This window comes from Malus sylvestris, chromosome 13 (assembly GCF_916048215.2).
Source record: "Malus sylvestris chromosome 13, drMalSylv7.2, whole genome shotgun sequence".
Lineage (NCBI taxonomy): Eukaryota > Viridiplantae > Streptophyta > Magnoliopsida > Rosales > Rosaceae > Malus > Malus sylvestris.
In genome coordinates this window covers 34332395-34349575 of record NC_062272.1, presented here as the reverse complement: position 1 = coordinate 34349575, position 17181 = coordinate 34332395, and the positions used below count along the sequence as shown (strand labels likewise).

The window sequence follows — 17181 nt, the reverse complement described above, 5'->3', positions numbered from 1 at the left end:
GTTAGACACAGATCTCGCAAGTAATTTCTTCAAATTTCAGATCGTTTCCTTCACAGATTCAAATGCCAAATGTTAAACGATTGAACTTGGCTCTAAGGCCATGTTAGAATCTCAAAGACTATAATCTCAGTTGCAAGGAATGAATCGAAAATGGTGATGAAGGTTTCTGGAATAATCTAAGAGAATTGCAGAGAGAATGTTCTCACAGAAAGATGCTTGCATTCATTCACACCTCACACCAAACATACGTGTGGCTATATTACTGTTAGAGAGCTCTCTCTCTCTCTCTATTACAAAATCAAACCATTCATGTAATCTACCCTATAAGATAGTTACATGTGTCAACACAAATCACTAACTGTAAGATTACATCTCAGCTGTCCAATTGGAATGTAATCCAATGGCTCACATTTCAACATGTTAACTAAGACTAAATACAAGTTTATCTCAGCTAAAACACTTATATTTCAACAAAAATATCATCTTCATGCTCAAAAGTCACATCTAAGCCCAACAAGTCAATCTACCAGCACTGTTCGCTGGTCCTTTAATCCTTTGCCAGGATCAAATGTCTTGGAATTGAATGCTGAAATTTTGATACAACCTTCTTGACAGACTTGTGAGTCTAATCTAGTTGAAAATTCTCCAAAACTCTTATCATTTTGTCACTTTTTGCTAAGAGTAAAGTCACATGTCCTACACTGTATACAACAAAGTATCAAATTAATAACCAAAATACATTAAGAATAAGGAACTTGACAACTTAAAACATTATTGTTAAAAGGAAAAGTTCGTGGAAGTTTCACACCAATTATATTTGCGCGTTCCAAGAAACCAAGGAAGAGCAGACGAGAAGAGCTATTCTTAATGCATGCGTGAAATAAGTTGATTGTCAGTGCGTAAACTTAAGTCTTTCGCGGGAGTCTGTCTCGTTTGGTGGCTTGTACTAAACTAGATAAATGATCATATTTAATGTAAAGTAATGTTAACTTCATGTGGAAGGCATAAATTGTTTCATCTTAAATCGATCTACCTATAATTTTGGATAAATTAGAAGTTGATATCCATTTCTTAATTCTGAATATATTCTAACCACTATCGTACAAATTCGATATAGAGAATCCACCAAACGAGGCCTAGAGAGGGACACGTCGATATCATCGACTGATTAGCTAAGCGTTGGTAGTTTGAGTAAGGAATTAACGTTCCTTGGAATATTATGGCGATTTGGATATATATAACATGAAACTAAAGGAGTGCGTAGTTTCTTGCTTTGTGATGTGTCTGGGATTCAAAGACAATGTTCACCTCAATCATTGCCGACCTGCAAGATTGATCCCACAATCCTGGTGCAAAACAAATTTTATATTCTTTGATTTTGATTATGAAGATTATTAATTTATTTTAATTATCACTCTTTGGGAGCACATAGGGGAGTTAACTTTTCAGCCATCCTTCAGTATTATATCCCTTTGCCCATGTGGTCCGCTCTGAATTTGGATAATGCTAAACATTTATTTAAATTATATTTTGTAAATCATATGATCATGTGGGTGTTAATTTGTCATTAATAGAAAATAAATATGTTAATCAATACATAAATAATAATCCAATCATCAACACTCACATCATATGATTTACAAATGTGATCTTAAAAAATAGTCTAGCAAACAGTATCCTTTGACTTTATAGTTAATAGATTTTAAGAGAGTAGCAACAATTGTAAGGTAAACGGCTTGCATGACTAACGTTTCCAATCTGCAAAACACCGATATACTAAATTAGTATGTCCTAAAAAAAAAAAAAAAAAAAAAAATATATATATATATATATATAGTGGTAGACTCAAAATGTTTACAGTTTAAGTGAATTAGTAACATCATACTAACCAAACGCTACAATCACACACAATAAATCATGGTTTGAACTTGCTATACCTGTATCGGAAAATTGTAAACTCAACCGTTGCATGGTTATAATAAAACTAATCTATTTAAGTAATGTTATCTTTGTAAGAAATTTAAAGAAGGTGACTAGTAAATATGATAACATGTATGTATGTAGAAATGCTCTACAGTAAGAGAGCAATCTCCACAGTTTGTGAAATTTAAAGTGTATCCATAATTGTGGTTTAGTGTATATCAATTTGTAATTGCTTTTAAAATGGTTGATAGAAAATTATTTTTTGACAATTAGAATCGCTTTTAACTATATATGACAGAAGAACGTCAAAGTGCTTACCTTGCAAATCTTTTTGAGAGTACTTGAAATTTTAATTAATTTAATCTCAGCAAAGGAATAGCAAAACCTAGTTTACTGATTTGGTAGGGGAGTTATAACATTTTTTTCTTACATTCTACTTTTCCGAACCGGATCCTACCCCCAAAAAATAAAGGATTATTCGTTCTTTTGGGGGCCCTTCCATACTTAAAGGAGAATTATTAAGCGAACAAAAGTTAGCCGAAGAGTTCAAGTAGGAGTTTATTAAAAGCTAAAAAAGAGAAGACTGGGGCCTTTTTACAAAAGTTTTGGAAACCAGGAACGGAATACCTAAGTAACAAGCAAGGGAGGACGGAAGTTGTATTTTCTGTATTAGAGGAGATTATCTCTATTGCAATCATTTTATAGTTCCAGTGACAACACTCGGCCAATCAATACTTCTCACGTATTAGATATAATAAATAACATGTCCAATAAATATTTGTTATGTAGCGAAATGGTTGAAGATAGGGCCTCTGATACTACAGGTGATCATAAATAAGTACTACAATTACACTGCATCGAGGCAAGGAAAGGAATCCTGTGCGATCATTTCCACCTAATCCATCAAGGTCACAAATTCGGATTTTTGAAATTTGATCCAACAACCTTTAAAATGAATCTTTATTTTTAGCCGCTGGATCAAATTTCAGAAGCCTAGCTTTGTAGTCTGGGTGAATTAGGTGGAAGAGATCCGGATCCCTTTCCTCGAGGCAATATTAGTTTACTTAATGTCATTAGTTTCATATCATCTTTGTCAATATCTCGGAAGTTCAAGATCAGACACCATATCGTCTCTGTGGATGCAAATTTCTTCCTCCTTGATCTTGGACAATTTTGCACCTACAAAACAATTAACACCTTAGGTTAAGGCCAAGAGCCTCACGCGCCCACGATGAATGGGGGAGGCTTTGGCCGAAGAACCTCCGATGCCAAAGTTAGAATTTAGAGAGAAAGAGTGTTTAGAGAATTTTGGGATTTTTGCCAAAGTGTTGGAATTGGCTTTTTGGTGAGAAATGAGAGTATATTTATAGGGATAGGAGGTGGCTAGGGTTTTTTGGGTTTGATTTAGGTTTAATTAGCCAATTTATTTGGCTATTAAACATAAAATGAATGTTTTGGTGGTTTTTTGTATAATTGGCTAATCAATGTCACAAAAAAGGAAAATTATGGTGAAAAAAGAAGGAAATGGTCGGCTCCCTTTGGAGAAGGGATAACCGGCCTTTAGGGTGATTTTTGGGCTTAATTTGGTGATGTAATTAGCCTTTAATATATTGATTATATTAATTGGTTGAGGATGTTATGGAATGTTTGAAATAAATGGCTAATTGAATAAGGAAAAAATGAGGTCAAAACATATATGGAATGAAATAGGTTTTGAATTGTTACCCATTTTGGGTACTCCTGACTTGGTTGATGGATGATTCTCCACTGCTCGCGTGTAGGAAACCCGGTATGCCTCGAGGGTATTTTTGTCCTCTTTTGTCCAAAAGTCCACGTGTCACCTAGTGAATATTTTTGGCTCCACAAATGCCCCCACACCTGTTGGGCTGCTCGCAGAAAAGGGCAGTAGGTGTAGAGATCTTCTTGCTTTAGGAAACTTAAGACTGCTTCCTATTTTGATGTATATTCTCTCTTTAATAGGAAATTAGATCCTTCTAGGAAAGGGAAATAAATTTCTCTCAAAGCCTATTTAAATCCACCTTAAGTGGGTTATTAAATCAACTTTGGAGAGCGATTTATTCTACCCTACAAGAGAGAGATGGCTTAGAGGATATTTGTTCCCCCTCCTCTAGCAATCTTCTACATCTTGCCCGTGCAAAGGACCGTCTTTCGTTGATTTCTTCGTCTTCTTCGTGGATGGTGCTACCGCGGGGCAGCCGTCGGGGTGGTGCGGCACGTCGGCTGGCATGGGCCAGGAGTCGACTCGGCATGGGCCAAGAAGGTATTGTGGCAGGACCACTGCTTTAAGCTGCTCGACTTGGCTAGAACAAGGGCAGCTTGTGTGGCTGGGGCCTCGGATTGTGGCACTGGGGCGCAGTGCTAGGCAAGTCACATGGCTTATGTCTTTTTAGGCTTTTGGACATGACGCGAGCTAGGCCGGTGATTGAGAGAAATGAAGAGGTTGCGGTCCCCATGAGCTGCTAGAATGTTGGGTTGAACTTCCCTGCTAGGTACCATGAATGACATTGGCTACTTTAACTCTTTTCGTCAGAAGAAACGTGGGCTGCTCCCAAAAGAGGAGGTGAATAGGATCAAAGTGGATGCACTGGCTCGTCCAATCACCCTTGTGTATCCCGCTGCAACTGAAGGTGGGAAAATGGATCTTCTCAGCTTGCTCAAGAGATGCCGGCTGAGAAAAAACCAAAGACTTCTTTCGCTGCTCGAGCTGGTTCGCCGACTACCTCCAAGCTTGTGATTGACTTGACTTTTTCCAAGGGGATGAAAAATGAGGCTGCTAGATCTGAGCATGTGGCGCCTACCATGTTAAGAATGGCTAGTACGATTGCTGATAGGATTGTTCGGCATAAAGGTCTTGTCATGCCCTTAGTGCCGAATTTTGTACCAAGACGTCTGTTGGGAGCTAAGTCCAGTTCACCTTTGGAGAGGCTTTCTATTATGAAAAGTGATAAGGTGGACTCTACTGCTAAAGTGGCGCCAAGGCCAATTCCTTAGCTGCTGAGACTGATTCGCCTGTTGGGAATGAGGAGACTGCTCGCGTAGGCAGCTGTGAGAAATCCACTAAACCTGCTTCTGGGGATGCTGCTGAGATCTATGTGCTTTTGAAACCAGATCTCTTGAAAATATGGATGCTTGTGCCAAGTTTGTTGATGGCGTCAGAAAGGTTGTTTGCCCAAGCTCGTTTGCGAAGCATACAACCCAATATAGAAGGATCGTTCTGCTTGCTATGATGCAAATATAGCAAGGTTGCTAAGGAGATGGCAAATACTATGGCAGATTCTGAGTTCGTTGCTTTGAAAGGGTCTAATATTTCTTCCCCCACTTCTCTCAGATTCAAGATCTTAAGTATGCAGTTTCTGAGCTTCGTTTCGCTGCTTATGCTAAGAAGGGAGTGGATGAGCTGCAGCGCGTCCGTGTTAGTCTGCTTAAGAAGAATGAGCAGCTGAAGGGTGAGAATGATGGGCTTGAGGTTTTAAGACCTTCTCTATTTCTTCGGAAGACTTAGAGCCCAGGCTGGGGCAGCCGGGGGTGAAGCGCCGGATGATGCCGCTGCTAAGAGCGTTACGGCTGCTGAAGGTGTGGCGACCGAGTAGTCGTGGGATGTCCAAGCTGCTGTAGTGTAGTATTCTAGGTAGCCTTAAGGATTTTCTTTGTTTTTTCTTGTTTTGCTTGAACTCCTTCGGCCTTTGCTAGTTATTTATAAACATGTTTTCCTTCGTTTTTCTTCATCTTCGCTTCTTTTGTTCATGCCCTAACCTTTAGACTTGATAGACCAATGGCAGACATGCTACTTTTTTATAAGCAGACAAGCTCGCGTAGCCTATGCAGCCGTAGGTGTTGGTGTAGAACTTTGCAAAGTTGTTAGCCATAGGGTTGGCAGCCGGATGCCTTACTTACAAAAGCAGACAAGTCCGCGTAACCACTAGGCTGTTAACCTTGACTTTCTTCAATTCCGTAGGTTGCGTAGCAAGTATCACAACACTTTAGGACTTGGTGTAGGTTGTTCCGCGCTTGGCAGAGGTAAAGCTTATCGACTACGTAGCATGTCGGCAGTGGATAAAACTTCGTATATGCATGCTAGCTTGTTTAACCTTTCACAAGAATGTGCGGTTGTATAAATCTAGCGCTGCTTTACTGCTCGAAGGGCAAGCCGTAGGCAGTCTTCCGGAATCCGTAGGCTACCTTAGTGCACTCGGTAGCAGCTTTAGGGTTCCAGGGCAGCCGTCTATAGGGCGTACTACGTAATGTGCCCCCTCCGTCTCTAGGGCCCGGTTCCCCGTGGATTAGGCCAAGAGACCCAAAATCCTTCAGTTAGCTAAGCCTTGAAAAAGACCATTGTGGCTACTTCTAGGAATCCCGGCGTAAGCCATCGTGCATCTAGTTACACTAGGGCAACCAAGCTCATCCACGTCTGGATATTCGGAGTGTAAAGTTTATCCTCCCATCTTGGAGAGCTAACCCATATGGGTGTCGGGGAATTGGTTTACCCTCTCGCACTGGAGGGCATGGTTGGTCCCTCGGGGGGAGCAATTCCCGCGATGAGTCCCTAAGAAGGGCGCAGTCTTCTTTTGAAGTGCATGAGTGATTAGTTGTTGTAAGCATGCAGCCGAGCCAAGTTGTGATTACTTCTAAATTCCTCATTGAAAAACGAGTGAAACGAACGAGAACTTAGCTGTAAGGTAGGAATTGCATAACAACTGGATAGTCCTCAGCTTATGAGGTGGTGCCCGTCGAGCTTTTTGAGTCTTCGGGCTTTGATGTAGTGGGAGGTCACACACGGTACTTCTTCAGATTGTAGGCGCTCCACTACTTTTCGATCATTTTATTGTTTCATGGTGGTGAGAGTGTAATTACTCTTGCCGCCTACTCTGCTGATTTTGTACGGACCTTCTCTATGGGCAATGATGAAGGCTTTTCTTAGGACTAGATCTCTAGGCTGGAATTGCTGCTGGTAAGCTGCGATGCGAGTGAAGTCTACTCGCACTTCTTCTCTGCCAGATTTAAGCTTGTGGCCATCTCATTTCGGTTGCTCGTCTTTTGGTTGTGCGATATGCCCATAGACATCCTTGGAGTTTGTCTGGCCATTTTCTTTTCTTATTGGTGAAGTAGTCGGTTGCCACGATCATCATGCCTTTGCCCCTAGTAGTCTAGCTGGTGATTAGCTAGGACTTCGGAATGAATTGAAAGCTTTTTCACCACCAAGTCTTTTGTCATTCGAAAGCCTGCTAGTGGGGCTTCGTACTCTGCTTCGTTGTTAGATGCTTTGAAGCTTAGAGTGATTGCCTGCTTGAGCATTGAAACGTCTGGGTGGCAAGAACCACGACTGTTAACGAGCCTTCGTAGTTGGATGCGTCGTCGACATGCAAACGCCAGAAATCTCCATTGAGGGAGCAGGTGTGGCTAAAGTGTGCTCGGCTGCCTTCGAGGCGTCGTTGGGCAGAGTTGTTGCGTTCGTCAGAAAACTTTGCATCTGCCAGGGTCTACGCCTTTATCGTCGCCGGTTTGGATTCGGCGGAATAGTACGTCATGATGATGACTGCGTGCGCTTGAAGGTAAAACTTAAGCTTTTGGGTTACAACAATTATCGCCAAAGTTAGCTTTTGAATTTTTAATAGCATCGAGGAGAGCTTTTGAACTGTAGAATACAGAAAGCTATAGAATACAGGTAGCTGTAGAATACAGGTAGTCAGGCCCCTAGCTTTTCTCACATGATGGTAGAGCTTATTGCTACTTTAGATACCGTCAAACATGCGAATAAGTCCTCCACTGCTTCTAGGGAGGTGATGTCGGGTACTTCTTCAAGTCCTTGAATGTGCATTGGCGAGCCTCATCCCAAAGTGCATGCTTCTCTGCCAAAGCAAAAGAGTCTGCCAGAGTTAGATCTTCTTTCATGATCAATTTTCCGAATAGCGAGTGGTCTGCTGGAAGTTCTTTTTGGAAGGCTGCTCTAGCTATCGAGTCGTTGCATCCGACTATTTTTGTTTTCTCTACTTTAAACCTCCTCACATAGTCGCGAAGTGACTCCTTTGGGTTCTTCTTGACGTCGAACAAATGGTCAGACTTCTTTTTGATCAAGCGATAGGATGAATATTCTTTGGTGAAAACCAAAGAAAGTTCGTAGAAATTCCGGATGGATTGTGGCGGCAGGGTGTAGAACCAATCTTGCGCCTCGCCTTGTCGAGTGGTGGCGAATATCTTGCACATGAGATCATCGTTGTTTCGATAAAGGATCATTGCGCTTCAGTAGCGCTTTAAGTGTCTCTCCGGGTCTTCATCCCCTTTGAAAGATGTGAAATATGGCATGCTGAACTCGCGTGGAGGCTCTGCCTGCTCGATCTCATCCGTGAAGGGTGATCTGCTTATGTTGGTCATGTTCTGTCGTAGTGCCTCGTCGGTGACCTCGTTGCGTTGGAAATCATGCAATCGCTTGGTCAAGAGTCTCTCTACTTCTTCCTGAATTTGCCTTTGTTGGGGTAGCGGAGCTCTCGGCTGCCCCCAGCCATGACTTGCTGGTCTAGGCTGCTTTTCCATGTGTTGGCTCGTCTATGCCACGGATGCAGTGCATGTGGTGCGTTCCTAGCAGGCGAACGAGTTATTCGCAGGCTGCTGGTTGAACTTGAGCTGGATTGAGTGACTGCTTCTCTCCGTCCGTCGTGCTGCCTACTCTGATGTGAGGTGGAGGATGCTCCTTGTGGGCTTAGCCGCGAATAGAAAATTTGTCCGGAAGGTTGCTCATGTTGACTATCGGAGTATGACCCCATCCGTGAATGTATGCTCATCCGTGGGCCTAGTTGAGAGTGCATGCTCCTCCATGCGCTAAGACGGGAATGTACACTGCCCAAACGTTCGGCTCGTGGCTGGTCGAGTGGCTGCTTGCCGCAACGCTGCTGGAAAGGTCCGTCTGCCCTTGTCCTACTTCGGGATACCTCGTCCGGGGCACGTTGGATCCCGATGCGTTGCAAAAGTTGATTCACCAAGGTTATCTGTTGTGCAAGGGCACTCGTCAACTCTATGACTTGTTGAGACAAGTGTTGTTCGCCATTTGGATTGGAAGAGCTTGGAAGGAATGCGCCTCTTTGGGCAGTGAAAAGGTGGTAGACTCCGGACGCGAGATTTGAGTTAGGAAATGTCAAATCCGCGAAAAAATGTGGTGAGAATGCCCCCGGCTCGATGGTAGGTCCGGTTGGTTGAGATACTCTTGGGGTGACTTGGGCTGCTTGGAAAGCCACTAGAGCAGGATGGGCCGTGAGAGTGGGCTGCTCGACTGAAGCTGGCTGGGCCATGGGAGTGGACTGCTCATCGGGAGCAGGCTGGGTCACGTGAGCAGGCTGCTCGGCAGGAGCAGGTTGGGCCACGGGAGTGGACTGCTCGACGGAAGTAGGCTGGGCCACGGGAGTGGGCTGCTCGTCGGGAGCAGGATGGGTCACGAGAGCAGGCTGCTTGGCAGGAGCATGCTGGGCCACGAGAGTGGGCTGCTCGACGGAAGTAGGCTGGACCACGGGAGTGGGCTGCTTGTCGGGAGCAGGCTGGGCCACGGGAGTGAGCTGCTCGTCGGGAGCAAGCTGGGTCATGAGAGCAGGCTGCTTGGCAGGAGCATGCTGGGCCACGGGAGTGGGCTGCTTGGCAGGAGCGGGTTACTTAGTATGTGATGCATGCGAATGCGAGGCTTGGGCCCGGGCCCGTGCAAACTTGGAGGACACGACTTGGGTCGTGGCCTTAGTGCCGTGAACCTTGGATGGCACGGCTCAAGCCGTGGTGAAGGCACCATGGACCTCGCCACGGGTGGCTACCGAGGTAGCCACCGTGGTGGTTCCCATGGTGGAAACTCGTGGTGGTGCTGCTGCTCCACTTATTGTCGCATTTAGCCTCACGGATCTCCGCAATCCCATTTCTTGAACATTAGAATTTTCACTTGTGGAATTTTCTAAATTTCTAGCCATTATATTTTGCTTATACGTTTTATCAAAGAACCTTTGCAAGTAAAAAATTCTAATAATAAGAACGTATGAAAAATATTCAAATGGACTAGAAAATAAAGAAAAAAAACCTTTTTGTGCGAGAGTCTTCTACGAGTATGGATTTCAACTCTCAATGAAAGCACCAATTTGTGGATGCAAATTTCTTCCTCCTTGATCTTGGACAATTTTGCACCTACAAAACAATTAACACCTTAGGTTAAGGCCAAGAGCCTCACGCGCCCACGATGAATGGGGGGGGGGCTTTGGCCGAAGAACCTCCGATGCCAAGGTTAGAATTTAGAGAGAAAGAGTGTTTAGAGAATTTTGGGATTTTTGCCAAAGTGTTGGAATTGGCTTTTTGGTGAGAAATGAGAGTATATTTATAGGGATAGGAGGTGGCTAGGGTTTTTTGGGTTTGATTTAGGTTTAATTGGCCAATTTATTTGGCTATTAAACATAAAATGAATGTTTTGGTGGTTTTTTTGTATAATTGGCTAATCAATGTCACAAAAAAGGAAAATTATGGTGAAAAAAGAAGGAAATGGCCGGCTCCCTTTGGAGAAGGGATAGCCGGCCTTTAGGGTGATTTTTGGGCTTAATTTGGTGATGTAATTAGGCTTTAATATATTGATTATATTAATTGGTTGAGGATGTTATGGAATGTTTGAAATAAATGGCTAATTGAATAAGGAAAAAATGAGGTAAAAACATATATGGAATGAAATAGGTTTTGAATTGTTACCCATTTTTGGTACTCCTGACTTGGTTGATGGATGATTCTCCACTGCTCGCGTGTAGGAAACCCGGTATGCCTCGAGGGTATTTTTGTCCTCTTTTGTCCAAAAGTCCACGTGTCGCCTAGTGAACATTTTTGGCTCCACAGTCTCGAGTCCTCGGAAACAATTTTATAATATTCATCCTCCAACCATGTCATGTGGGAAACCAATAAATGTTACTGCATACCAGAAACATAAGTTTAAAAATCCAAAATTTGTAAATGGCTACCCGCAGACATAATGCATGAATTTAATTATCTTATGAACTCAGGAAAGTGTTGTAATTATCTTATGAATTCATGAAGCCTATATTATATGCTATGCATTGACGCAATTGATTTGAAGTTGATCTATCATAAGAAGGAAAGAGCTATGAAAGTCTTTAAAAATTCGAGACATAGAGAAGTTTGACCAATAACATATCCGTAGTTGCATGTATAATTTGTATTGAAGGGTTCAGTATAAGGGGACTTATAGGACTCTTAATAATCAGGACGGTGGTTCATGCACCATGGCATGCATATGTACTTCATCAATTATTCATTGTGATTATTAATTATCAATTATCATGTTCCTTGTTTAGTCTAGTTAACATGGTTTACCTTGTTTCCAATTGACTACTTATAATAGAAACTTGACAAGATATTGCATGATGTCTAACTCTTAGAGATAAGAGGAGATGGTGAATGATCAATAGGAATTGGACCCCATGATTAGAGGGGTAAATAAATTATCAACACCAGTTACAGAAAGTACTACGTTACATTAAACAAAGATAATTACTTGTGATGTAAAGGGGAAAATATTATAAGTTTATACTGTCTGATTATAAATAGAGTGTTGTCATTCTCATTTCATTGTCTTATTTCTCCACCCACTTTTCAAAGAAAATTTTAATTTCAAGTTTTCTTATTTGTAAAATGATAGATAAAGACTTTAAAAGATATAATAATAATAACTATAATATATTAGGCTCGAAAAGGTAACAGAAGTCGTAAACTTACATTGGGGTTGTGAAGTGAATGCACAATATGTAAGTTGAATTTGCTAAACAGACAAAATGGCTGAGGATAGAGGAAATTTTGGAATGATAAAGTGTGGACGCCCTTTTTAATTAAAAGGTATGAAACTAGGAATCGATGATGATTGGATATTAATGGTAGTTATTAGAGTGCATAATCATACAAAAACATAGCATTTGGAAGGTCGTTCATTTGCCAGTAGATTATCATCAGATGAGACTTTATTGTTGGAAAAATAACATTTCAATTTCTAGGAACAATAGTGGGTGGAAAAATAACATATTAGAGATTATTTTAGGTATATTAGTGAGTGGAAAAATAGGATTATAATTTTTCAACTTTTTATGATGGGGAGATTATAATGTGGGTGGGCAAATAGGACTAGTGGTGGGTCTAGTACGTAGCTCCCTATAAAAATTACTAGTTATGTTAACTAAATTTATAGTTCAGATTCAGTCTATCAATATAAATATTTGCAACATTACCCTCTATTTTATTACTTTCCATTAATTATTTACAGAGGAATACTTTGAAATTATTTATTTGGTTTTTATTCAAAATGGTCTTTGAGATTGACATAATTTCTCACTTTGATTTCTGAGATTTAAAATCTATAGAAGTGGTCCCTGAATTTGTTCACCGTCAATCATTTTGATCATTCCGTGAAAAATCTTTATTAAATGTATGATAAATTGACTAAAATACCCTCAATTTTTCTCAAATCATTTTGGCCCATTGTTTATTAAATTGAGGACACTTTTGTCATTTTAGGTCCTTGTGTAACATAGATTTTTTATTTTTATTTTTTTTTTATGGAAATATCAAAATAATTGATAGCAAACAAACTCAGAGACCACATCTATCAATTTAAAATCTCAAAAATTAAAATCATGTTGGCTAAAAAGCCTATTTAATTTGCATGGACCGACCAGGATTGAAATGGTGCTATCAACGGAGGCGACAACCCTTCGATTCCCAACTGATGTTTGCAGCTCTCTCTCTCTCTCTCTCTCTCTCTCTCTCTCTCTCTCTCTCTCTCTCTCTCTCTCTCTCTCTCTCTCTCTCTCTCTCTCTCTCTCTCTCTACCGGTATATGGCGTGGTACACAATATGTCACTAAACAAATAGTGGGATATGTGTGCTAATTAATAACTTAAAAAAATAAAATTTCTCACAATTCCTATTAAAACACGTGGTGTAGCATTTGTGTTCCCATCACAACTAAAAATTTCTCCTCTCTCTCTCTCTCTCACACACACACAGCGAGACATTGCTGACATTATTTCACTTCATTTACTAAAAATAAAATTTTTCACAATTCCTATTAAAACACATGGACGTGGTGTACCATTTGTGTTGGTACTACAACTAAAAATTTCTCCCCTCTCTCTCTCTCTCTCTCACACACACACACACAGAGCGAGACATTGCTGACATTATTTCACTTCATTTACTATTTTTTTTTTTTGGTGAACACTTCATTTACTATTTATGCCTACAGGATCGGTGCTGCTTTGAGACGCATGATATAATCCCATACAAACCCTCTCTCCTTCTACATCACAATATTCTTCTTTTCTCTTCAAACTTTCCTACCCTAACCCGAGCTATCTCTCTCTCTCATGGATTTTCAGCCAAATACTTCTCTTCATCTAAACCTACCCAACAACCGACTAAACTTGGAGCTTGTCCTGGAGCCATCATCCACTTCTTCCTCATCATCTTCTTTCGGTCCAACATTAGAACCCCAGCGCATGTTTTCATGCAACTACTGCCAAAGAAAGTTTTACAGCTCTCAAGCACTTGGGGGCCACCAAAATGCTCACAAACTTGAGCGCACATTAGCCAAGAAAAGCAGAGAGCAGCAGTTAAGCTCCGCGGCCCGAGCTCACAGTAGCATGAACCAACGGCCAGGATCTAATTACAGCTGCAGCAGCGATTCAAGTACTAGTCATGCAAGGGATATTCCGCAGGCACATCTTGGTGGGTTGAAAGTACGTCAAGGACATGCCGGTAGGTTTGTCGGTGAGATGAACTGTGGATTCAGACCTGAGAATGTTGAGGAAGATATTTGCCACCTTGACTTGTCTCTGAGGCTTTGAGTTATTTAGTTAATTTCCCTCATTAAATATCATGTATGGTGTCCAATCATATAATTCGATTCCCAAAAATTATACGAGTGACTCATAAAGCTGAATGCAAATCATATTACATACATTGATTTGAAAAATGAGATGGTAAGTTAAATATTCATTTTCAAGTACGAAAGAATGAAAAAGATTTTATTTCGTGAGTTGGTTTTACACTCTAATGTCAACTAATCATTCTACACTCATCTAAATAAGATATAATAGTTATAATAATTGTTTGCTATAATAATTCCGTTTGTTTTCTCATCATATTTAACTGCTTTATAGTTCTAAAAAAAAAAGTGCTTTATCGTGTGAGTGAGGTCCAAACAAAATTCAACAAACTCCATGATTCCAGCAAAATTTGTACGTTCCAAATTTTTTTGTCTATAAGAGATAAATTCATACAAAACTGACCAAAATGATAATTTTACAATTTTAATTGCTGAAAATGATAGTTTTTAGTATATGTTTAACATATGATTGGTATGTCACCATTTATTGCTACGGTCTAATGATATTTCTCTTCATTTGTAAGTAAAAGGTCTTAGGTTCAATCATCGCCAACATTGAATTTGAACCACATTATTGCTAGCCTATTTTGAGGCTAAGCCCACCTCCTCTCCCTTAGTATAGTTAATATCAATTGTTCAAATATATATATATATATATATATATATATATATATAATTGGTATGTCATCAATCTTTATTGCTAAATCTTTGATATTTGAGCGATATGTTATTGATATCTAATTTTAGTGACACATCCCCACCTAGATTGTCCACTAGGATTCTGAATTGAGTTGTGCCAGTCGACACCTGGAATGTGACGAAATCATAAAGTGTGGTGATGTGGAATATGTGAATAAATTTAAACCTAAAAGTGCCTAAACACGAAAGTGCGCTGTGAGCGGGAATGAATCCATTTCACATGTGACATTAGAGCATAAGTAAAGTACAGTAGAGTGGATTGAAAATCATACTATCGAAGATAATCTCCAATACCAAGACTTGCCACGAATCCACGTTGATACGAAAACTCTGCTACTAGAACCTGGAAGGATAAAAAAACCAATAGTGAGTGGGTCTGAGTATAAAGCTTTAATAAAGACCTTCTAAAAGATATAACCCCTCGCTGCACTACCTGTATAGTTTCCAGGAAATCATACTACATATAAGTATGAAGTCAAATGTAAATCAACATTAAATCCAAAAATAATCCAAAATCACTACAACAACATAATAAAATCAGGTGCTTATCACTCTATGATAACCCACGACTCGGAGTTGCCTAACGCAACATGTACAACTCATAAATCAATCTATAATAACACATGAGTCGGAGTTGCCTAATGCAACCTGTACGACTCTTAGGCAACCTGTACGATAGTGTCGGAGTTGCCTATTGCAACTTGTACGACAATGTCGGAGTTGCCTATTATTGCAACATGTACGATAATGTCAGAGTTGCCTATTATTGCAACTTGTATGACAATGTCAGAGTTGCATAAAACATAAATATAGTCATGCCATCAATCAATCATTCATTTCAAATAACACCATAAACTCACTTGAACTTACCTGCACGTCCCGCGTTCACCTTAGCACTTCAAAGCATTCACAACAATTATATGTAGGTAATATGCATATGGATATGCCATAATGCAATCTAAAACTCAACCATATCATAGTATTTGAGATTATATAAATATATATAAGACATGGCATAAAATACATAAATCAATTTAAAAGTGTTTGTGGAATTATCAATCATATATATACGATAAAAAGGAAAAGACCCACTCATCGGAGGTCCGTGCTATGACTCCCTAGCACGAATATTGAGACATCACGAACGATCCTCACCTAGAACAATTATTCAGTCACGTCTCAGAACTCTTATCAATAGAACATATAACTTACATAAAACACATCCCAAGGACGTTCTAGAATGATTTGAGACCCATTGATCAAAAGTCAACTGTCAGTCAAAGATCAATGGTAGGGTCCACAATCCTATGTAACTCAATCCGGAAGATCCGCATCTCGGATTTCCATTCCGTAACTTCCAAAGATGCACATTGTGCTTCTAAAACATGATACTAAAGTTTCATTACGATTCAACAGTTGGATCTCTGCCAACTGCCAATTCAAGTGGCGGTCATCATTTCATTTTACGAACTTACAAATATAATTCGGGAAGATTCATACGTCAGATTTCCAATTTGTAAGTTTCTAATATCCTCAAATATTACATACTATATTGTATTAAAGTTTGGTGATGATCCAACGGTCGGATCGTCGATTGTTATAACAATCAAGTGGCAGACCTTAATGGAACTAGGTTCAAACGATGGAAATTTGTCAATCGAACTTTACATATGGAATTAGAGTATCAAATTTAGCTTAAGAAGGTCAAGGGATACCTTGGCCCACGCACCACCGCAAGCGCTGCCGCATGTGGCAACTCGCTAGAAAATTCAACTATTTTTAAAAATTCCCAAATTTTACAGAAATGAAGATCTCAATTAGTCGAGCAAACTTTATAACCGTAGCTCCAAGTTCACTTCCGCTTGGGTCTATGCGTTTGTATCATCAAGTACTACGCAAAATACGCTGAAAGAATAAGTCGTATGTCTCACTATACGTTGATCAACGAAAGTCAACACCCTCGCCTTGAAGGGCATTTTCGTAAAATTATGCTTTTAAAATTTATAAAATTGTAAAATTTGGGACGGGTTGTCACAATCTACCCACCTTAAAAAAAATTTTGTCCCTAAAATTTGAAATCATTTACTAAACATAATGTACTCTAGAAGATAAGTGTGTATTAACTTTGGGTCGAGCCCAAACCATAAATAACTAATTAAATAAGTAAATACAAATACTAACGTAGAATGACCTACTTGATTACTTACTTAACAACCCAACGAATAAGTTATTGATATTACGGTCTGCACCAGCAATACCGATAACTCACTGTTGTCTCGATAAACAAGTAACAATTCTTAAGGGTGCAATATTACCATCATACCCCCCATTGAGAAATATACATACATCGTCTAGTTAGTGCCTCAACGGCGCTCACGTACCACCCTCTTAGGCAACATTGTCAATATCATAAAATTGTCTATATCACAATCTCAAGTATTTAATTACTTGTTTGCAATACTCTTCTGTAAATCACATACTACACATACAATACTTACACCATATCTTAAATGATACCATGCTCAAAACCAGGAATGTAGCCGCAGTTACACCTAACTCTAACAAAGGTAAGTTTCTATCAATCATGTATTATGCATAAATTTCTATATGTCAACTCCAATGGTACCATAACTAAACCAATAT

General features: G+C 39.9%; 1 protein-coding gene across 1 annotated transcript; it reads left to right on the top strand.

Moving 5' to 3' along the window:
- Positions 1 to 13232: 13232 nt before the first annotated feature.
- On the top strand, positions 13233 to 13926 carry LOC126596906 (zinc finger protein 2-like). The gene has a single exon (XM_050263598.1). The coding sequence runs from the start codon at positions 13319 to 13321 to the stop codon at positions 13796 to 13798; it is 480 nt and encodes a 159-aa protein (XP_050119555.1). The 5' UTR covers positions 13233 to 13318; the 3' UTR covers positions 13799 to 13926.
- Positions 13927 to 17181: the final 3255 nt, after the last annotated feature.